Source organism: Lepus europaeus, chromosome 1 (genome assembly GCF_033115175.1).
Source record: "Lepus europaeus isolate LE1 chromosome 1, mLepTim1.pri, whole genome shotgun sequence".
In the NCBI taxonomy this organism is placed as follows: domain Eukaryota; kingdom Metazoa; phylum Chordata; class Mammalia; order Lagomorpha; family Leporidae; genus Lepus; species Lepus europaeus.
Genome location: NC_084827.1, coordinates 177,544,239 through 177,567,920, shown reverse-complemented (window position 1 = coordinate 177,567,920; position 23,682 = coordinate 177,544,239). Strand labels below are relative to the sequence as shown.

Below are 23,682 nucleotides of genomic sequence, written 5' to 3'. Positions count from 1 at the left end.
CCTGCCCACATGTCGCATCTCCTCCCTCACGCCTTCTGCGGGTAGGGTGCCCCCTGCTGTTGTGCAACAGGATGGCCCTGACCACTTCTTGTCAAAAGAACTCACGGCTCACAGTGGAAACATGGGAAATGTGTGCACCTGTGTGCAAGCACCCACCAGTACGAGAGCTGAGGAAATCAGGGCCAATAAGAGATGCGGGAAAGGACAGAAGGGGACATGGACACTGGCCAGAGCTCTATTCCAGTGCTGCTGCAGGCCCTGGGACACCCTGGACGTGGCCGGGCTGAGGGAGGCTGGCGCCTTGTGCATCCAGGGCCAGGATCCTGCACAGGATGCTGAGCCCAAGTCCCAGGCCGCCTCCTTCCATTCTCTCCACAAGCCATGTCAGGGTTGGGAAGCACCTGACTCTGCTTGGGACAATGGGGAGCTTTTAGACAGAGTATGTCCCATGTTGCCCACCTAAAATAACACAATGAACAGCACTCAGTGAGATTTCCTTTTCTTTTCAATTATTTTAGATATAGTCCAAGTAGTAGAATTGCTAGATCATGTGATAATTGTGCTTTTTTGTTGTTGTTTTGTTTTTAAATTTTATTTATTTATTTGAAAGGTAGAATTACAGAGAGGGAGAGAGAGAAGGAAAGAGATCTTCCATCCACTGGTTCACTCCCCAAATGGCTGCAACAACCAGGTTGGGCCAGGCTGAAGCCAGGAGCCAGGAGCTTCTTCCAGGTCTCCCACGTGGGTGCAGGGACAAGGACTTGGGCTGTCTTCCACTGTTTTCCCAAGAGCCTTAGCAGGGAACTGGATTGGAAGTGGATCAGCTGGGACTCTACTGGTGCCCATATGGGATGCTGGCATCACAGGTGGTGGCTTTACCTGCTATGCCACAGTGCTGGTCCTGAGATTTTCAAAGGAATATTTATTTGGGAATTTCTGTTGCAATGCTCTGGTATTCCCAAATACATTTTATTCTTTAGGGAGTCTCCTCTCTCCCTCTCCCTCTCTCCCTCTCTCCCCCTCTCCACTCTTTCCCTCTCCCTCTCCTTCTCCCTCCCTCTCTCCCTCTCTCCTTCTCCTCCTCTGTCCTCTCCCTCTCTCCCCCTCTCCACTCTTCCCCTCTCCCTCTCCTTCTCCCTCCCTCTCTCCCTCTCTCCCTCTCTCCCTCTCCCTCTCCTTCTCCCTCCCTCCCTCTCTCACTTTCTCTCGCTCTCTGATTGCTGCCTGTTTTTATTTAGGCTACAGCCTGGCGACCACAGGGACCTGAAAGGAGACGCCCTGTAGAGGGACCAGCTTGCACTCTGCCCTGCTTGGTCTTCTCTCGGGTCGAGCCCCCTCCTTTTGCTAGAGGCTGCTGCTTCTCTACTTGGGGTGTCTGCAGGATCCCCTTGGTAAGTGGGAGGCAGTCCTTAAGCCTGGCTTTGTCTTTTCGTGACAGTTCAGGTCCTTGCGTGGTTCTGGGGCACAGCAGGGACAGACGCGAGTGAAACCGACACGGAGGCTGATGCTAACTCCGCTCTTCTGAGTTCATGGTTACCATCTTGTAGCTTTTTTTTCCCTAATGAAGTCAGATTTTAGTTCTCTGCACCTGGTCTATATTTTGTGTGATTCTTTAACTACAATTGTAGGATTAACAAGTAAAGGCTATTTAGTGCTTTCTCACTATTTTTCTCTCTGCCTATTTTGAATCAGCTAGCTCTTTTGCTTACATTAAGATAATTTTGTGTGGCCAGTGCTGTGGTGCAGTGGGTAATGCCGTTGCCTGCAGTGCTGGCATCCCACATGGGCGCCAGTTCGAGTCCCAACTCCTCCTCTTCCAATCCAGCTCTCTGCTGTGGCCTGGGAAAGCAGTAGAAGATGGCCCAAGTCCTTGGGCCCCTGCACCCACGTGGGAGACCTGGAAGAAGCTCTTGGCTCCTGGCTTCAGATCAGTGCAGTTCCAGGCGTAGTAGCCATTTGGGGAGTGAAACAGAGGATAGAAGACTTTCTCTCTGCCTCTGTCTCTGCCTCTCTGTAACTCTGCCTTTCAAATAATAAATAAATGAATCTTTTTTAAAAAAGATAATTCCGTTATTCAAGGTTGCTTGGGAATTTTTTATTTCAGCCAGTCCTAGCTAAATTGTAAATCTATGAAATTAACTCCTAGACTTATTTGAGACTGGAAACAAAAAGGGAAAAAAAAGAATAAAAGATTTTTTTAAAACCAAATTGATATGGGAACAAATAAGCCATTTAAAATTTGTTGGTAAAATAAAAGCAAAGATGTCTTCAATATTACTAGCATATGTTTATTTGTTTTTGGGTTTGCTGGCCAGGCCAAGTTGTATTTGACTCTATTAAGCGTTTGAGACAATAAGAATGTAAATCTCACCTAAGAACAGGTAAAAGGTCCATTGCTTTCTGTGTACCAAATACAACAATTTAGCTTTTGGGGATTTTCTTTGATAGGAAAATAACTTTATATGATGGCTATGGGCATCTATTATCTGAGTTTTCATAAGTAATGTAGGTATTATTGTTATAAATAAATTGGTTAAGTGCAAATGAGAAATGTTTCTAATTATAAACTCAAGTACTGTTGGCTTTTTACATTCTATAAAAAAGACAGTTGATTTGGGTCTAAATATGTTTTCATAAATTACTGGCATATGACAAAAAATTGAAGACTGCTTTAAAGTTACTTGGAGTTTAAAATTCTCTTTGTTCCTTTATTTAGAAAAAGAGAAATTTTGTCTAAATTTAGAAGTTTTGAAATAATTATCTAAAATATGTAAGTTTGAGGAAGACACTAAAAACAAGAGAAAGGGATCAGTAAGCAGGGGAGAGAGAAACGTGGAGAAATTATGAGGATAGATATTTTAAAGTTTTTAATCTATGTATCTGAGAGACAGTGAGATAGAGGGCTGGGGAGTCGTCAGCTGCCATTCCCCGCCCAGACGTCTGCACCAGCCGGGAAGTAGAGGATGAGACTCAACCCAAGTCCCACAGGGCTGGCAGGGACTCAGGGACCCGAGCCCTCACCGTGGCTCCCCAGGGCCCGAGCTGGCGGAAGTGCAGGTTAGGAGCCAGAGGCGGGTATGAACCCAGGCTCCCTGACCTGGGCCAGGGGGGTCTCAGCCAAGGCAAAGACCTGCCCCATGAGGGCACAGCACTGCCGGGGCTGTTGGGGCTAGGTTTTTGTTCTGCGCTAGAGTGACTGCATCGCGTCAGACAGGAGATGAGGACAAGCAAGGCTGTGGTGTGACTGTCGCAGAGAGCGTCTCGGGGAGGTGGAAGCTATCTGCTCTCTCCCTCCTTCCACAACTCTCTCAAATAAATAAACTCTTAAAAAAAAGAAAAGCCTCGTTTATAGGTTTCTCAAAATCAAGTAATGATACATAAATAGAAAGCAGAATTTAATTCTCCATGTTTAATTGAAGTTTTTAAACAGTGATTAGTTTTTAATGAAGATGTACAGGCCCTGGCCTGAGGAGCAAAGATGTTTGTGTTCTGTTACCGAGCTTCTTATGCTTTCTAGTGTCTCTATTGGGTTTTGGTTACTCAGCAAGGACTAAATCATAAAAGAGGCTTTGTTTCTGTTTGTTGAGCATTTATTTGCTTTTTTTTTTTTTTTTTTTTTTGACAGGCAGAGTGGACAGAGAGAAAGGTCTTCCTTTACCGTTGGTTTACCCTCCAATGGCCGCCGCGGCCGGCGCGCTGCACTGATCTGAAGCCAGGAGCCAGGGGCTTCTCCTGGTCTCCCATGCGGGTGCAGGGCCCAAGCACTTGGGCTATCCTCCACTGCACTCCCTGGCCACAGCAGAGAGCTGGACTGGAAGAGGGGCAACTGGGACGGAATCCGGTGCCCCAACCGGGACTAGAACCCGGTGTGCCGGCGCCACTAGGCGGAGGATTAGCCTATTGAGCCACGGCGCCGGCCCATTTATTTGCTTTTAAAGCCTTCTCAAGGCTCATCTTACAATTCTGGTTAAATCCGATTAAATCACTCTATTTAAATGAATGACCACATCTTCACAATGATGTGTGACCTTATTATTTTTTTTAATTGTGAATTTTAAAATTTATTCTTGAATCTTATTTATCACATGCTCTAATGTACGTACATACCTTTGTGTGGCCTAAATAATATGTAATCACTTGATACATTTTTGTAGTGTGAGGAATTAGTTATTATTTGGTATACCATGTGTGCCCATTAAAATTCTTTTTAATTACAAAATATTTCAGATATACAGAGAAATAATATAAATGCCCTTGTAACTCTTCACATATTTTGCTATATTTGCTCCTGATTTTTAGAGAAATAAAATGCTACTCTTTCGTACTCCTCCCTGGCACACTTCTCCTGGCCCTTCTCCCTCCACCCTCCCTCTCCCTCCCTGCCCCTGAACTCACCTACTGTTCTGAAGCTGGTGTGTCTCCCCGCCAGTCAAGAATGTATACTTCACCACAGTTGTAACCACACACAGTACAGAGCACTTGTTTTAACAATGTGTATTCAGGGGCCGGCACTCTGGCTTAGTGGGTTAAAGCCCTGGCCTACAATATTGGTATCCCATATGGGCGCCAGTTCAAGTCCTGGCTGCTCCACATCCAATCCAGCTCCCTGCTAATGCACCTGGGAAAGCGGCAGAAGATGGCCCAAGTGTTTGGGCCCCTGCACCCATGGTGGACAATCTGGAAGAAGCTCCTGCTCCTGGGTTCAGATTGGCTCAGCTCTGGTTGTTGTAGCCATTTAGGGAGTGAACCAGCAGATGGAAGACCCCCCCCCCTCTGTTTCTACTTCTTTCTGTAACTCTTTCAAATAAATAAAATAAATCTTAAAAAAGTTTATTTTAAAAAAGTATATTTATGATTTCCTACCATAATTCAATCTTCAGTAACTTGCTATTTTATTTAACTGCTGTTTAATATCATATCAGATCTTTTAATCTGAAAGTCAGAGATAACAGACAAAGAGGGAGAGACAGAAAGGGTGTGACCTTATTTTTATCAGATGTCTTAAACCTTTGATGCTAAATCTTCAAGTTATATTTATTTGGCTTTGTTACTGATGTGAGTGTTCTAAAGATTATATAAAATGTATAAAATTCTAATGTTTGAGGTGAGAAACTGTTGGTTATGATTGTTATGATGTATGAAATCAGAATAGCTATACTTTTTTGTCAATTTCTGAACTCTCTTCAAAAATTTAACTACTTTAAGTCTTTTGTCATTCATGTTTCAATTCTCCAAAAATTTTATAGTCAGATCCACAGGGAAAAACTCTAACAAGTACTCTCAAATTCAGTTTTCTGAACAAACTGAATTAACTTTAGAAATAAATAGCTTTTTCTTTAATTATTTTTGGACTAATTGTTCCTATAGAAAAAAGTATGTCTGTTTCTTGAATCAAAACTATTACGCACACTGGATTTGTTACGCCCTTACTGGTTCTGTTGAGTATTTTCTGTTTTCAACTTTGTTCCTGCTGCCTATTAAAAACCTGCAGAAGTCCACCTCCTAACAAAATAGCACCGACCCAGAGCTTTGAATGGCAGCTGTGCCCTGCAGCACAGAAGTTCAACTTGACAGTGAGCTCCTGGTAACCTCGGCCGAGAACCTCTCCTGAACTTCTCCACTGCTCAGATGTGACGAAGGGGCTTTGACACCGTCCCTTGGTTGTCCTCACTTCCCTCCCAGTGTGGGACCAGACCAGACCAAGACCCAGGACGAGCTCAGCCCGGGAGTGACGGACGGTCCAGATCTCGCTGCAAGGTGACTGATCTGCAATGTTCTCAGAGGACAGAGCTACAGCAAAAGGTGGGATGTGGCAGGAGAGCAAACTTGCCAGAATCAGGGGGCTGGTGTTGTGGCACAGTGGGTTAAGCCAGCATCCCAAATCAGCGCTGGTTCAAGTCCCAGCTGCTCCACTTCCGATCCAGCTCCCTGCTAGTGCACCTGGCAAAGCAGTAGAAGATGGTACTAGTACTTGGACCCCTATTACTCATGTAGGAGACCTGGATGAAGCTCCTGGCTCCTAGCTTCTACCTGGCCCAGCCCCAGCCTTTGGAGCCATTTGCGGGGTGAACCAGCAGGTAGAAGATCTCTCTCTCGCTTCCTTTCAAATAATAAATAATTCTTTTTTAAAAATATTGTCAGAATCAAAATGGAGTGTCTGTGCCAACCCTTAAAAAAAAAAAATCTGGCCGGCGCCGTGGCTCACTAGGCTAATCCTCTGCCTGCGGCGCCGGTACCCCAGGTTCCAGTCCTGGTCAGAGCGCCGGATTCTGTCCCGGTTGCTCCTCTTCCAGGCCAGCTCTCTGCTGTGGCCTGGGAGTGCAGTGGAGGATGGCCCAAGTGCTTGGGCCCTGCACCCACATTGGAGACCAGGAGGAAGCACCTGGCTCCTGGCTTCGGATCAGCATGATGCGCCGGCCACAGCGGTCATTGAGGGGTGAACCAACGGCAAAGGAAGACCTTTCTCTCTGTCTCTGTCTCTCTCACTATTCACTCTGCCTGTCCAAAAAAAAAAAAAAAAAAAATCTGGTGCTGAGAAAGAAAGGGTTCTCACATGTGGTTGCCTGTGAGTAAGCACCGCAAAGCCTCTGGCAGAGCGGCCACCTGGCCGGGGGCACCACAACCTGAGATAGAGCGTCCCCCGCCAGGACATCTGCCCGGCTTAACCCCCACTAACGTGACCCTGCTCATTAGTCACCGTGGCCAAAGAGCATCATGTCAAACTGTCTGACGCAACCTCCTCATCTGTGCCTTTGGAAACTTTCCCCGCCTCAGCCTTTTTGAACACACTCGTGGCCGCTGTGACACACGTGTTCCCACCGCAAGGTCCGCTAGCCCCCAGTGAATGGCAATATCCTGTAGACGGTCTCTCTCTCTCTGCTGATTGTTTCTTTGGTCATTTAGACTGACACGGCCATTGCTATGTACCTGAGGATTCAGGTTTAATATATTCTATCTACTTATGTATTTCCAGCTCAATACTTACACCAAGATATTATTTAAAATAACTTATGTGTAGTATATTTATTATATAAAATAAAAGATCTTTAAAAAGTTCATGGAAAATGCGTTTGATATAAAACTATATATGGATTTCAAGAGTTTCTTGCACCAAAATAAACTTAGTTTTTTAATCCCATTCTTCCACAAACTTGGAAGTTTCTACACATGTAGTATGTACATTTGGCATGATACATGATTAATATTCAGCATATACATTTAGTATTTACTGATTTTTTTAAAGATTTATTTTATTTATCTTAAAGGTAGAGTTACAGAGAAAGAAACAGAGAGAGAGAGAGAGCTTCCAGCCAGTGGTTCACTCCCTAAATGGCCACAACAGCCAGAGCTTGGCCAGACTGAAGCCAGAGCCAGGAGTTTCTTCTGGGTCTCCCACGTAGGTGCAAGAGCCCAGGGACTTGGGCCGTCCTCTGCTGCTTTCCCAGGGAGCTGGATCAGAAGTGGAGCAGCCGGGACTTGAACTGGCACCCACATGGATACCAGCTCTGCAGGCCAGTTTACCCTGCTGCGTCACAGCACTGGTTGTTTATTTATTAACTTATTTCTGGCAGATCACCTATCCTAACAACTCGTTTGTTGTCACGAAATTCAAATATAACTGGGTGCGCACTCTCTCCCCCCCACCCTCCCCTGTGTCTCTGGAGGCGTCTGGCGGCCCCTCTCGGGGTGGACCTCTTTCTCGCAAGGCCTGGGCCCCGGGGTGCGCTGCACACTCCACACCTAAGGCCGCCCCTGCAGACCGGCGGAGCCTCCGCCAGCTCTCCCTAGGGGCCAGCAGCCCCACAGCGCCTCCCTCTCACCCACGGTCATGGTCATGGTTGCTGGGAAAGGGTGCAGTTCCAGAGAGAGGGGGCTGGGGGCTGGGGCAGCGAGGCAGGAGAGCGGAAGCGAGGGAGGCGCGGGACCCACCCATGTTCCAGGTGCCGATGAAGATGGTGATCATGTCGGGCTCGGGCTGCTCCGAGTGCTTGTTCTTCATCTGCTGCAGCAGCTGGCAGAAGCCTTCTCTCTTCTGGGGACGAAGGGACACAGACTGAGCCAGGCCTCCGCCCTGCCCCGCCACCCACACCCCTGCAGAGGACTGGGGCAGCGCCTGCAAACTGAGAACAGCCGGAAGCTGGCTTCCAGGACAGCAACCTGCACACAGGCGTCCAAAGCCCTCGAAGCAGGCGGCTTCTCCGACCCTGTCATTCCCTGCACCGAGATCCAGCCCAGCCAGGGCTCAGCACGTGTCCTGCAACACTGAAGGAGCTGCACGGGCGGTCCCAGGGGCCATCCGTAAGCTAGAACGGGGTCGCAATTACGGTGCAGCAACTCTTTGTTGCCACGGCCAGACGGTCACGACCTACCAGTAAGTACCAAAAGCTACTTGCACACACAGTGTGAATGGCATCAATGCCTTTCTATTTGTCAAAAATATTTGAAAAGCTATAATCCAGGCCCATGGGAATTGTGATTTTAAAGGTGCTTATTTGGATTAGCTACTTTTCTACCGCTTAGAAGAGATCACTTATGGAATAAAGGAAAAATGTACATTAAAGAAATTAATTAAAACGAACAGAGTATACAAAGCGTCCTGGCTTCCTTCACGTTCTCCACTTATTTTTTCCAGGTCCTCAGAGGAGCCCAGACCAGGCTTGGTCTTGTCCTAGGCTGCAGACCACAGGGTTGGCTGACTTTAAATGAGAGCACACAACATTTCAGGTTGTGCCATCGGAAAGGACCAACGTGTGCCTGTTCCTCCAGCACTTCCCTGGGACCCAGCCTCACCACTGCACATCCACTGTGAAGCCGGCAGCCCCCAGGGGAAGCAGTGATGGTGGACTTCACCCACGCCTGCCTTTAGGTGGGGGTGCCTCAGATTCAGGATTGCAACCCCCAGAGCTTGCAGCAGTGGGCGGAGCTCCTGGGGTTTGCACCTGTGCCCACCGCCTGCCACGGTGCCTGGCTGGGCTGTCTCTCTCCTCTTCCCCCCCCCCCACCCCCATCCAGCCCACACTGTGTTTCTTCCAGCCTCTTTTGTTCTGTTGCTGCCAGCTCTGGGCACTGCAGACCTCTCACCAGCCTCCTCTTGGCACATCTCCCTCCCCTCACTTTGCCCGGCCAGTCATCCCCAGGGCACGTGGAAGCAGGAGCACCTGCAGGCCCTCAGTCTTGCAGGAGTGCCCAGCAGCTGGGATCAGCCGGCGCTCCTGTGATGGGTGCCGTCGCTGCTCTGCCATCCACCCTCACCACCTCACATCAGCGGCACAGCGGTGCACAAACAGGGGACTGCTGAGAGAGCAATCACACTGCTCACCGCTGGGACAGCCAGGGGCCCGCCTGGGTCCGTCATGGGGCCCACAGCGCCTCCTTCTCCCAAAGTCAGCCCCCGAGGGACTTCCTACTTCCTCACAGTGGGCCAATGGTAGACATGGATGTCTTGGGGAGGGGGCACTGGTCAGACTCAGGTTCAAATCCAAGAGTGCCCCAAAGGGCTCCAAGTTCAGCCCAGAAAGGCCAAACGTCTCCCCGCGACCCTGGGCTCAGAGCTGCCCTTCCTGCTCTGCAGGTAGCCTGGCAGACTGGTTGGCACACACGGGCAGGATGGCCACAGCCATGAGGACGGATCCCTGCTGACCGGGAACACATGGTCCTCCACCTCTCTGAGCTCAGCTTTCCCTGCTGTGAAATGGGTTTTTGCAGGAGAACTGGGTGAGCTAACGATGTGCACCCCACATGCCCTCACGCTGCTCTCGGCCCTCCTCGGAGGTTGGGGTCCCTTACTTTGGAGTCAGCGAAGACGTATTCCTTCCGTTGGATCTTCTCCTTCTCTGTTTCCACCAGAATCACCAACTTGTTCAGAAACTTCTGCGACTTGATCAGCTGCAGGACTGGAGAGAGACAGGAGTTACTCATTCACACGTCCAGCTACCCCTGTGTTCCGGGTCCCTAACCATCATCCCCAGACTGAGCCCTGAGTCTGTGTGCAGCTCCCCAGATCCCTCTGCTCCTGGCTACGCTTCTCCGGAGGGTCCGTGCCTGGAATAACCAGAGGTGGCCTGGCCAGAACACACAGCCCAACTGGTCATTTCCCATTTCCCCACCCTCTGTCTTCCTCCTCTGCTCTCTCCCCTCCTCCTCCTCCCTACCTCATTTCCCTTTCTTTCTCTTTTCCTTCCTTCTTCACTTTTAATTTACATCTCACTTAATTTAAAAGTTTTATTCTTCATTTGTATCAACAATTGAGAAAACCAAGTTTTTCTCTAAGATTTCTGTAAACAATAACATCCCTCCAGCCCTACTTCCCTCTAACTGTCCTGCTTCCTAGACACAACCAATTTCAACTCCTTCATGGATTCTTCTAGAATTTTACTCCATATTTTCAAAAAACATATTTAGGATACCGCTTCATGATGTTTCTATTTTAGATGTTTCCTATTACATATTGACTTTCCACTATGGAAAATAATAGTTGACTTCTCACACACACAGCCTGTCTTTCCAGCCTCCTCACTCCCTATCAATGCATAATTTCAGTCCTTTCAATCATTATATCATAATTTTGGCCAGATAAGCACTCACTGTGTATGTTACTATGACTAAAGAAATGCTATTCGCAGACCAACCCTGAGTGATTTTCTTTCTCTATACAACTTTCTGTTTTTCCTGGAGTTAACAATTGCCAGGGTGTTTTCGCTGGTCCTGACTCTCCTCTGGTTTGTAACTCTCTTTTCTGTGTGACCAAGTGATTTCACCCTGTGGGAGTCTCTCAAAGGTCCCCGGGGACTTCTGTTCTCTGAACCAGTGGTCTCCAGGCCTGACAGAGAAATTTTCCTTGGGGGCTTTTCTGCTCTATCATCCAGGAACCCATCAATCTCCCTCTCCTTCCCCCTCGCTGGTCCTGCTTCTTATATCTCATATCTTCCTCTCCCTTGTCTTACACGTGTATCAGTCAGCTTTGCATTATTACAACAAACACCTGAGAACAGCTGCATAGGCTTGAAGTTTTGCTTTGCTCACCATTTGGAGGGTCACAATCCGAGATTGAGCAGCCTCATCAGTTTCGGGTCTGATGAAGGCAACGGAAATAAGTAGAGAGAAACTCACATGGAGAGCCAGGAAGCAGAGAGGGACGCTAAGCAGAACACAGCTTAAATAACTCACCTCACGGGAACTACCATCCAAGGGCAGGCCTTTCTCTGTGCTCAAGACTCATTAGCCAAAAACCATTAACATAGATTTTGGGGACCAAGCCCCACTACATGGGCCTTCTAGGAACAGCCAGGCTATTTCCCAAACCAGAGCAACATCCTCATTTTATTTATTTTCATTTTTATTTTGTAATGATTTATTTATTTATTTTAAGGGCAGAGTTACAGAGAGGCAGAGGCAGAGAGAGAGGTCGTTGACCCACTGGATCACTCCCTAAATGGCCACAATGGCTGGAGCTGCACTGATCCGATGCCAGAAGCCAGGAGCTTCTTTCAGGTCTCTCACGCAGGTGCAGGGACCCAAGGACTTGGGCATCTTCTACTGCTTTCCCAGACCATAGCAGAGAGCTGGATGGGAAGTGGAGCAGCCGGGACTTGAACAGGTGCCCATGCGCGATGTGGGTGCTGCAGACCAGGGCTTTAACCAGCCCCAAAGCCTCATTTTAGTACAGCAACATCTCTGGCAGATTTCCAAGAAAGGAAGAATGGATGATACGTTTCTGGAGACCTTGCACGTCTGAAAATTCCACCCTCACACTTCGCTGACAGAACTTGACATTGCAATCGTCTTCCTCGGGACGCTGGAGACCTCGCTCCGACGTCTCCAGTTTGCAGCCTGGCTCCTGGGAAGCAAAGCTCTTCTGATTCTCCTGTGTGCAGAAAATCCCACGCACCTGAAGTGTTGTCCTTATCAGGGCTTGATGCAAAGGATGGCCATATGGTTGGCGTCTGGGAACTTGGATTCAGGGACAGCTCCCGCCATCGCCCATTCCCAGAATGGATGCGAGGCTTGCTGGGCCTATACTGTCTGTGCACACGATATGGCCTGGCTGACTGCCTGTTTTCCTGCAGGAGGTCTGGAGTCTGGAAGCCTTCCAGGCAGAGGGTGCCTATATGAGCAGCCCCCGGATAAAACCTTGGACACTGTGCCCAGCAAGCACTGCACATAGATGATGTGTCACATACGCTGTCACAGAACACCAGGGTGGAAGTGAGAGACCTGTGTGACTCCACGGAGAGCACTCTTCCAAGCGTATGCGTGGTTCCCCTGGGTCTCTGCTCTCTGCTGATCTTGGTTTGCAGCCTTTCAGCCTAAGAGATCAGAGCTGGGAGTAGGGTTGTATGAGGAGCCCTGGGAGTTCTCCCTGTGTGTCGCTGAAGCTAGGGGTGGCCGTGGGGACCCTCGTCACTGTTGTTAACCTCTCCTTTGCTCTGGACACTTTTTTTTTTTTCAAAAGAGAAAATAATTTATTTCATTAACTCAGAGAGTTACCACTTCTGTTGCTTCCTTTCCAGTCTTCCAAGTTACCTTCTGATATTATTTCATTTCTTTCTAAAGGATTTCCTTCATTTTTTTTATTTTTGGAAGAATAATCTGTCAACAATTCTGCTTGATTCAAGATTATGAAAATATTATCATAGACAGATGTAAGAATTGCTTCACAATATAAAACTTAACATTTCTTGAGGATGGATACCCCAACGATCAACCTGTGATTAAGGATATGTAAGTATTTCCTTGGGTGGTCCCAACGGAGCAGGTCTGCTGGCAGCATCAGTTCTTTGGTATTCCATTGTCTGAGGACGTCTTTAGTTCACCTTCACTCCTGAGGGATGTGTTCACTGCATATGTAATTCTGAATTGATAGCACTTCTCAAATAACTGTTTCCTGCCTTCGGTTCTCTGTAGTTTCTGAAGAGAAATAGCAGTCGTTTGAATTCGTCTGCAAATTATGTGTCATTTTTCCCTACTTGTGTAGAAGGTTTGTCTTTGTCTAGCTTTAGTGGTCTGAGTGTGATGTGGCTGGACATGGATTTTCTTGCATTTATGCTGTTTGAGGGCACTCGGCTTCTTGAATCTGTAGGCTTCTCTCCCTCTCACTCGCTCTCAGAGGAAAACTGTATTAACTTGTCACAAGTGAAGCAGAGAGTAGGAAGCTCCCACAGTTTTTGCCAAACTCATGAAGCTTTTATCCATTATTTCTTCAAGTGTATTTTGAGAGCCATACTATTTCTCTTCCGGCATTTCAATGACACCGACGTTAGATTTTTTGGGTAACATTCCACAGGTTTCTGAGGCTCTGTTCATTACTTCTTCCACTTTTTTTTCCTGGTATTCAGCTAAGATCATCTCAACTTATCTAGCTTCCATGTTTATTTGACTTTTTTTTTTTCCATCATTTCCATTTTGCTATGGAGCCCATCCACTCTGGACACTTTTAAGATCTTTCTTTGAACCCAGCGTTGAGACATTCTGATGTTGAGGGTGCCTCCTTCAAGGATGGCTGGGCACGGGGGTTATTTTCAACCTAGAAACTGCTCAGTTCTGAGAATTTCCTGAATTGTTCCTTTTAAAAAGTTATTTATTTATTTTTATTTGAAAGACTGGGGGGGCGGGGGAGACTCTCATCCACTGGGTCACTCCCCAAATGCCAGCAACAGTCAGGGTGGGGCCAGGCTGAAACCAGCCAAGATCCATCCAGGTCTCCTACATGGGTGGCAGGGGCCCAAGTACTTGAGCCATAACCTGCTGGCTCCCAGGGTGTGCATTAGCAGGGGGCTGGAACACAGAGCAGAGCTGGGACTCGAACCTGGACACTCTGACCTGGGATGGGAGTGTCCAACATGGCCGCTTAACTGTTGCTCCCAACGGTCATCCCTGAATTCTTGAAGGACTTTCTCCCTTCATCGCCTGGCTTTCTCCTGCGGACACTGATCACTGCGGGGTGGGGACTTCCAGGCCGATGCTCTCACTTTTCAAAATTCTCGCACCTGCTATGTCCATCCCTTTGTCCTTTGGTTCTATCTTCCAGAATTTTCCTCTATCTGTCCACCCTTCCACTGAATTTTTATTTTACAAATTTCTGAACTAATATTTTTATTTTCCCAGAATTGTTCTTCTTTCCTCCTTCTCCCCTCTTTTCTCCTCTGGCCTCTCCTCTAACTCTTCCTCTTTGTTCATTTTTATTCTATTCTGTTCCTTTTAAGATAAAATTCTGTTCTTACTTCAGGGTTCAATTTCTTTTTAATCTATGCAATTTGTTTCCTCCAACTATTTTTCACTGTGAAATGTTTATTTCTTTATTTCAGCAGGGGAGAGAGAGAGAGAGAGAGAGAGAGAGAGAGAGAGAGAGAGAGAGAGGGAGGGCGAGCCCATCTGCTGGTTCACACTCGAAATGCCTGCAATAGTCAGGACAGGGCTACACGTGTGTCCATCCAGGTCTCCCATGCGGGTGGCAGGAACCCACGGACTTTAACCATTGCCACTGCCCCCCAGGATCTGCATGGACAGGAAGCTGGAGTCAGGAGTAGGAACTGGGAATCAAACCCAGGTCCTCCGATGTGGGATGAGGTTGTCTTAACCACAGGGCCAAAGGCCTGCCCTATGTCTTGTCTTCCTGTTCACTGTTGCCTTGGTGCAACACCGTCTCCCACTCTGGCTTCCCTCGGGTCTGGGGCCCTTGGCTCTGTGTGTTGCAGCAGGGGTGGTGGGGTGTGTGGGGCCGAGCTCCTGCACCGGGAAGTCTGATGGCCACGTCTTTCCCTCTCCGCCCCTGGGCTGGTCAGGTTTCCCAGAGAAGCCTCCTCCAGCCTCCTGCTTAGAGGGGAGCAGAGGGCCCGGCTGGCAGCCCCAGGAAGAAGGCTGGCTCTGCCTGCAGGAAGTAACTGTCACTCGGTCCCCTGCTTTGGTGGGGTCCCCCGCCTCACCGGCCCGGGTGTCCCCAGGCCTCTCCTTCTCTGGAGACCAAACATCCAGACTTCTGCGAGTCGTCTGAGGGCCCCTGGCTGTGTGGGGGCAGATCGAGCAGGTCTAACTCTCAAAATAGATTTTCCCCCAGGGCTGCTGCTTCTAGCCCGCCTTCACCCCTCTCCTGGGCCCCAGATGCTATCAGGCCCCGAGCCCTTTTGTGGGTTCTGTGGTGGGAGTCAAGTGTCTCAGCGCTTCCTCCCACACACTCCGGCTATCGTCACCCATCCGCCTGCCAGCTTCCAGAGCTGAGCTGCTCTCAGCTTCTCCCCCGCTCACTTTGTCTCTTTCTGGCCTTTCGGGAGGGACCTGGTGACAGTGCACGCGTTCAGCTGGAAGTCTCGCCGCGTGCCCGCCGGAGTCCTGCTGGCCTCATCAGCGGCGGCCGCAGGAGGTGGCCCCAGGGCCAATTCCTGCCACTGCTGGACAGACGGCTGGGGCCTCTAGCAAACCTGCTGCTGCCAGTCCAGTCTCCTTTGCTCTTTCTGCTCTTCCTTGACCCCTGCTTCAGGACCACGCAGCCGCCGCCAGCAGGTGGCACCGTGCTTGGTCAGGACCATCCCATTCATGCAGGGCCAGCAATGGATGTCCTGATCAAACTGGACGCTCTTCTCACTGCCTCTTCCGCTCATGCCCGGGACTTGGCCAGCGCAGCTTCCACCATTCCCCTCCGAGCCTCTCCCTGTGGCTCATCTTCCTCCAGCCGTTCCCAGGCACCGTCTCCCACCTGACTACAGCCAGGGCCTCCTCGCTTCGCTCCCTGCCTCTCCCAGATTGTTCTCAGCGAGCTGCCAGAGCTGCCTCTAACAGGGGGATCATGTCCCCCGCGGGCTGCACACCTTCTACGTTTAGAACAAGATGGAAGTGAGCCCGCCTGCCTGGTCCCTGCCCAGCCTCCGCCTCCACGCGCACCAAGCTTGCTCCCATCTTGGAACTCTGCCCAGCGGCCTCTTTCTCTGGTGCTTGCACAGCCAGTAGCTTCTACACGCTCAGGGGTGACTTCAAATGGCAGGTCCTTGGCCGGTTTCTTCACTCCCGTCTGTCACTCTCCTATCTAAATGCCCGGTCTACAGTTCACCACTCCCTGACACATTCCTGGCTTATCCATTTGCCTATCTGTTCAAATCCTCCTTTACCTTGTTTGGATGCAACCCCCTGCAAGCTAAGACCCCCATCTGGCTTGTTCTCCATGGCTCAACATCTGGCACACGGTAGGTGCTCAGAGAGGGAGCACCAGGCAGAACTGGCTGTTCCGCTGAGCAGAGGCCACAGTGTAAAAACCGTTAAGGGACACGGAAGCAGCCCTGCTGTGACTGCCGGTCGCCTCTGGGTAATCACAACCATGCTATGCTATGGACATGATTTGGTCCCCAAATTCACGAAGGAGTTTAATTCCCAAAGTCATCGTTATGGTAACCATGGAGTTACCATGGAGTTACCATGGAGAAACTCCAGCCAGCTATGGGGCTAACAGGCCAGGCCTTCGGGGAGTGATCAGATTGGACTAGGTCATGAGGGTGCCACCCTCATGGGATTAGATTCTAGTGGCTTTATAAGCAGAGACAGACAGACAGACACACTCCCCCTCTCTGCCATGTGATGCTCTGTGCAAACACTGGGCTCCGCCAGCAAAGTCATCGACCAATGGGGCCACCTGATTTTGGACAATGAATCTCCACCTCTTTTCTTAGTAAGTTAGGCTGCCTCGGGTATTTTGTTATAGTAACAAAAAGTCGAATAACACAGACGCTGACTGCAAGCATGCTATGCAGGCTCTATGGTCAGAACACATCTCACTCCACTCACTCTCACATCAACCTCTCGGTTGTGTCATTGAAGTGGAGGTGAAAGCTCTGACTACCTAAGTCCCTCGCTGGAATCACGCTGTCACCACCTGTGCAGCTGGGCCGTGCCTCCAGGGTACCCAGAGCCTTTACCCATGACTTACACACTTCCCAGTGCAAGCAGCCAGGTGCACTGCACGGTTTCACCCAGTGTAGAACTCATTCATTCATTCACTCACTCACTCACATGTTCTGCCCATCACGCAGTCACTCCATACGCATTTATGTCTCCTGTGCCCAGTGCTGCTCTCGGCTCTGGGGATTTAGTGGTAAACAGACAGGATCACATCCTGGCCTTGGCGGAGCCTGTGCTGAGGCGGGGGAGGAGCTGGGATCTGTAAGTGACATGGTGAGCACCTCCAGCCCCGGGGCACCTGTTTGGCACCAGTGCTGGCGCTAAGTCCTGTGGAGTCCACCCTCTCTGGGTGGAGGGCACAGCTCACTGTATTCTGCCGTGGCACGTGTCATGACAGTGAGCGGAGCTCCACCAGCCCCAGGCCTGCACCACACAGCACCTAAGGGGGCCTGGATCCCAGAGACCCTAGGCTGCCTGCTCTGAAATGGCCCATCCTTGACTTGAGCTGGGTTTTCTCAGGCCCGTGGGTCTGAGTGAAGCTCTTTCACCAATCCCTGGTCTCACTCCACAAAGGGGCAAAACCTTCCTGCTCAGCCACAAACCCCTTGGTGACCTCCAGCCCACAGGAGCGTGGCTCCAACCCTTACTTTGGTACCCAAGGTCATGCCCGCCCGGGGACCACACACCCTGCTGATTCTCCCTGCATGATGTGCGATTCCCCAGTGCCCTGCTCCGTTCCTGCACGGGCCCTCCCTGAGCCCCAGAGCACTCCCTTGTCTTGCGCTTGGCAAACTCCTAGTCACCCTTCAAAACCCGGTCAGAGCTATCTTGGCATCACCCCACAACAGACCAAAGAACCTTCTGTCAGTGCTGACTCTTGCCTGGCGCGTGTTCCAGCAATGCCCCTGGGCAGCCTCCTCTTCCCCCTGCAGATCCTTGCAAGAGTGCTGATGATCTGGGGCTGGCACACGGAAGATGCTAGAAAGATGTCTGTTAAGTTGAAAGAGTTCGCAGTGCTTCTTGGCACTGTGGGAGGCAATTCTTTCAACCTCGAGTTCTTCAGAACCATCAGGTGCCCTGACAATCCCTTGGCTCATCTTAGATCTCTGTTTGCTCCCATCAAACTTGGGTCCACTGTTTTCTCCTTGGCAGGCGAGAGAAAGCACCGTTCCACATTGATCACCATCAGCGCAGCCCTCATGCCCAAACCATCAGTAGCTCCCCATTGCTCCTTCTCAACTTGGAACAGGACGGAGGGCCCTTGCCCAACGCTGAGTCCAACTCTGCAGGACTTGACAACCCCAGTGTCCAAGGACTTCCCGACCTGAGCCGTGCTCTCTGCTCCACTCTGCCCCTGTCACGGCGGCACAGGGCCTGATGACAGCGCTGATGGTGGCAGTGAACAGTACCGAGACCTCCTAGATGCTGGGCGCCACCTCCTCCCATGGTCACTCACTTGGGACTCATGGCAGCCGGCAGGATGCCATTTCCGTTCCCCTCGACAGCAGAGCAAACTGAGGGCCAGAGGGAAGACCCCAGGGCCGGTGCTGTGTGCAGCCGGTTAAGCTACGCCTGCGATGCTGGCATCCCACATGAGCGTGGGCTCGAGTCCCGGCTGCTCCACTTCCGATTCCAGTTCCCTGCTAATGGCCTGGGAAAAGCAGCAAAGGATGGCCCAAGTGTTTGGGTCTCTGCTACCTACATGGGAGACCTGGAGGAAGCTCCTGGCTCCTGGCTTCAGCCTGGCCCGCCCTGGCTGTTGCAGTCATCTGGGCAGTGAACCAGGGGATGGAAGATCTCTCTTTCTCTTTGTCTGTAGTTCTTTCAGATAGATAGGTGGATACATAGATAGATCGATCTTTAACAACTCCAGAGAGAAGGCCTCCTACGGAGGTCACGAGTGACTGACCTGGGAGAGGGACCTGGGCTTCTCACAGCCCTCTGTGCTACACGGGGTTCAGGACACCCCACCCCAAATAAAGCCCCTTGGCTGGTGGAGCAGGTTAAGCTGAAGGAATCTGAGCATGGGCAGGTGCAGGGAGGGCTTTCTCACCAGCAATTGAACAGGGGCCGGGCAGTGGGCGTGAGGAACCCAGCATGAGGCAGTCCCGGCTCTAGGACTGGCCCCTGGAGCAGGTGCCGACCCTCACGTGAGCGGTGCCCTCCCTGTGTGTTGTGTGGACCCTCGCCCAGGACAGAGAGGGGCCTGAGCACACAGGTCTTGCCAAACTCCTGCTAGGCTGCCACACGCAGCTCACGCCCCCGAGGAACCCACAGTGTCCACCACTCTCTGCCCTGCACAAACCCGGCCTGAACCACTCAGGTGCAGCCGCTCTTGGGGTCTCTGTCTCCTTATGAGAGACCCCGTGTAACGTACATCAAAGACACCCATGTGCTTCCTGTCTTGCTACAGGGACGCAGCCAAGAGCCCAGGACAGGAGTAGATGTCCTCCCCCCACCCCCTCTGCCCTTTCCTTACCATCTCTACTGCCTGCTCTCCACACCCCCATTCCCTGCCGCCCTATACTCAGACCTCAGTGCCAGAGCCCGGGGGGAGTCAGGAGGGGAGGCCTAGGTCCGTGCAGGGCCGGCCTCTCACCCTGGCACGGGAGACACCGCCATGCACTCAGTGTTGGGCCGGGAGGGGGCACAGTGCTCACGTGCATGAGTGCAACCCTCCTGGTGTCGTCTCTATGAGAAGTTCACGACCGGCAATGGATACCCACTGTGCAGATGCGAAAACGGAGGGAGAGTGAGTATAGGCCAGAGTGATACAATCAGCACGGGGCAGAGCTGAGATGGGAAACCAGGCAGTCCAGGCCCACAGCTCACCTGTGGAGTCCTCCTGTGTCCCCTTGTTGCCTGCACTGTGTCTGGGCACGGCCAGCCCCAGGGGACCCTAGGGGCCACGGACAAGGTTGCTCTTAGGGTGTGGCTGTCAGGATAAATATTTGCCATCTGAACAGACAGCCCGGGGGAGGGGCCTTATTGGAACCGGCCGTGGCCCAGGCCGGGGATCCCAACAACCTGTGTGGGACGTGCCTTTTGCTTCTCTGTGGGTGCTGGCTTCAGAGCCAGGATTCTGAAGCCACTCCCCTGCATGGGCCAAACAGCAGCAGTCACACACTGTGCACCTGCAGCTCCCGCCTCTGCCTCCCACAAGGCCCCTGTGTGGCCAGGCTGCTGCAGTGGGATTTTCCCAACGTCAGCCAATGTCTCCAGCCCAAGCCCGCCTCCAGAACCTTCCACCCGAAAAGTCTCGCTTCCTACATGGCAGACAGCGCTCCGCGTCCCCGCAGGAGAACCTCCCGCCCAGGGCTCGCATCCCTTTATTTTGTTTCCTCGTGGTCCTCGGGAAAAATGTTAATTTTGGGTGCTGGCTCTATGCACTGGAATACATATGTGTGTTTGACTATAACACTGGGTTCACTCCCTATAGAACCTCTCTCCACCCCCAGCGTATCCGTTCTGTTCTTTCCATTCCTTTAACTCCTTTGTAAAGAACAAAAGATGCTGATGATGCCAGGAGTTACCAGATAAACTCTAGGGTGCCTAGATAAATCTGAATTTCAGAGAAACGATGAGTCGTTGGTTTATTATTAATTTTTAAAGTTGATGTGAGAGGCAGCAAGAAAGTTCCCACTTCTCAAATGCCTGCAACAGCCGGGGCTGGGCCAGGCAGAGACCAGCAGCTGGGAAATCAATCCAGGGCCCCTATATGGGGGCAGGGGACCAGTTTTTCCTTTAAAATATGTATTTATTTGACAGGCAGAGTGATGGGGGTGGGGTGGGGAAACACAGAGAGAGAGAGAGAGAGAGAGGGAAGGCGGGGAATCTTCCACCTCTCATTCCCTCTCCAGAATGGCTGCAATGGCTAGGGCTGGTCTATACTGAAGCCAGGAGCCCCAGAACTCCATACGAGTCAGCCACATGTGTGGCAGGGACCCCAGTGCTTTGCCGGGCACTTTGGCAGGGAGATGAACTGGAAGTGGAGCAGCTAGGACTCCAGCCGGCACTCCACTATGGGATGCCTGCGGTGCCAGTGGCAGCTTAACCCACTGTGCCGTGAAATCAGTCCTGGCAGGAACTGAAGGACCTGGGCCATCACCTGCTACCTCCCAGCACCTGCCTTAGCCGGAAGCTAGACCTGGGAACAGAGCTGGGATTTGAACCCAGGACTGTGGTGTGGGAGGTGGGTGTCCTGGCTGGCGTCTTAACCAGGGCACCTGCTCCATTAATTTTTTTTTCATATATAAAATTGTCTCCAACATTGCAAGGGACATATGGATACTAAAAAAATTACTCATTGTTCATTTGAAATTCAAATTTAACTGGGCCTCCTGTACTTTTATTTGCTAAATGTGGAGACCAAAATTGCACCCACTCAGCAGGGTTGGAGATGCTGTTATGGCTCAGGGGGTCCTGTCCTGGGAAGGCAGCAGTCCTTTGGCGGAAGGATCTCCAGTGTGTGTGGAGTGTCACAGGCCAAACTGTCGGTCCCTAAAGAAACGGCCACCTCAGGGCAGGAGCTGTCACTCACAAACTGTCAGCCAGAGCTGGGGACTGCTCGGGAAACTCAAGTGTTTGCTTAGCATTCTGTTCCCACCGCTGCCGGTCACACGTGGCCCCCAGCCGGGCACTGGCATCCCCAGGCTCCTGACACCATGTAGGGCCTCCTAACCTGGACCTTTCACCTCCTAGCCCCTGCAGAGGGGCCCAGCACTGGGTGAAAAACATGCACCCAGTTTCCCAGCATCCCTTCCCAGCTAGGGCAAACTCAAGGGCACTGAGGGTTAGCCCTGAAACTCTGGATTCAGTCTCCCAAAGCCCTGCCCATCCGTACGCGGGAGAGGAAATCCGAACTTGCTGTCCCTCCCAACAGGCCAAGTGGCCCAACACCCCTGCCCTGGACTGCCCTTGTCCTCTCCCCCAGGCCCTGCTTTGCCAACCTGCAGGCCCCCCGCTGCAATGCTCTTCCCATAAACCCCTGTTGCACCGGTCACTTCTCAGTCCCGAGCCCATTGTACTGGGGTACCTAGTTGAGTATTTATTAGCCATCAATGCACCTGCTGCACCGGTCACTTCTCAGCCCTGAGCCCATTGTACTGGGGTACCTAGTTGAGTATTTATTAGCCATCAATGCACCTGCTGCACCGGTCACTTCTCAGCCCCGAGCCCATTGTACCGGAGTATCTAGTTGACTATTTATTAGCCATCAATGCACCTGCTGCACCGGTCACTTCTCAGCCCCGAGCCCATTGTACTGGGGTATCTAGTTGACTATTTATTAGCCATCAATGCACCTGCTGCACCGGTCACTTCTCAGCCCCGAGCCCATTGTACCGGGGTATCTAGTTGACTATTTATTAGCCATCAATGCACCTGCTGCACCGGTCACTTCTCAGCCCCGAGCCCATTGTACCGGGGTATCTAGTTGAGTATTTATTAGCCATCAATGCACCTGCTGCACCGGTCACTTCTCAGCCCCGAGCCCATTGTACCGGGGTACCTAGTTGAGTATTTATTAGCCATCAATGTACCTGCTGCACCGGTCACTTCTCAGCCCCGAGCCCATTGTACTGGGGTATCTAGTTGAGTATTTATTAGCCATCAATGTACCTGCTGCACCGGTCGCTTCTCAGCCCCGAGCCCATTGTACTGGGGTACCTAGTTGACTATTTATTAGCCATCAATGCGCCAGACACTAACTTCCACGAGGCCAGGGCCCCCATCTGTCCCGCTCACCCCAGCTCCCAGGGCCTTCCGCAGAAGCACCTGCTGTGTGAACAGCTCAGTTTACCAATGAGTTCATGTGATGGTGCAGGATGGGGCTCGGCAGCTCAGAGCCCACAATGCCCAGCTGCCTCTCCGAGCAGCTACAGTGTGTTGGGCTCTATCCTGAGGAACCCATTTTATTTTTCCTCATTCCCATTTTACAGACAAGGAAACTGAGGCCCCCAGAGGCTGTGTGTCACGTCTGAGGTCACAGAATTGCTGAGTGGCAGAGCTGGGAATCGGATTTAGAAAGTTTGGTGCCCGAGTTCATGAACTTCAGTGTGCACTGTGCTAAGGATGCTGTCAACAACACCTTGTCTGTGCAGGCCTTGCACTCTGTGCAAGTGCCATGGGGTGACAGGATGGGCCAGACTGGCTCCCACGTGGAAGAGAACACACACACATGCATGCACACACATGCAGTGCAGGTAAACATAGCCCCTGCCAGAGCACCACCAGAGAGGCACACACTTATTCCCCAAGCTGCACACAAGGAAGGGGGTATACAGGAGGGGCCTCATGGGGGGGTGACCCCAGAGAAGGGCAGGAACTCTGCAGGCAGGGTGGGGGCAGGGGGCACCCCAGGAGAGGGTCAGCAGGCTCAGCAGGGCTTGGGTTCCCTGGTGGTCAGCTGTTGACCAGTTGTCTCCTGACAGGTCGTGGGGGAGGCACCAGCAGAGCCAGGGCGTGGCAGGTGCACAGGGCCTTACTTTTCTTGTGGCTGTAGAACTTGTCCTCCGAGCCGTCCTTGGACTTCTTTACGATCAGTTTCCCAGACTCCACGTCCACTTTCAGCTGCATCTTCTGAGGAAGTCCCAGAGACTCCGACTTCACCTTGGCAGAGAGAGACACGCTGCTCAGTGATTTCCCGGCGGGCCTCCGTGATGCTGACCCCCAAGCCCTCACCTACACTGCCGGACAACCTTGGATCAATGTCCTGGATGGCACCCCCAGGCTTCTACTTCCCAGATCTCCTTGCCCCAGCATGGCTCATTCCCAAGGACATCCCCTAAGGAGCCACTCAAA

At 51.3% G+C, this 23,682-nt stretch overlaps 1 protein-coding gene across 1 annotated transcript in view; it reads right to left on the bottom strand.

The window, feature by feature from the left end:
- Positions 1-23,682, bottom strand: part of INPP5D (inositol polyphosphate-5-phosphatase D) — a 140,073-nt gene that overhangs the window by 38,665 nt on the left and 77,726 nt on the right. The window contains exons 9-11 of the mRNA XM_062202517.1: positions 23,367-23,490; positions 9,787-9,893; positions 7,930-8,032 (exon numbers count right to left, since the gene is read on the bottom strand). Coding sequence (XP_062058501.1) covers positions 7,930-8,032; positions 9,787-9,893; positions 23,367-23,490 — 334 coding nt within the window. The remainder of the gene's footprint in view (positions 1-7,929; positions 8,033-9,786; positions 9,894-23,366; positions 23,491-23,682) is intronic.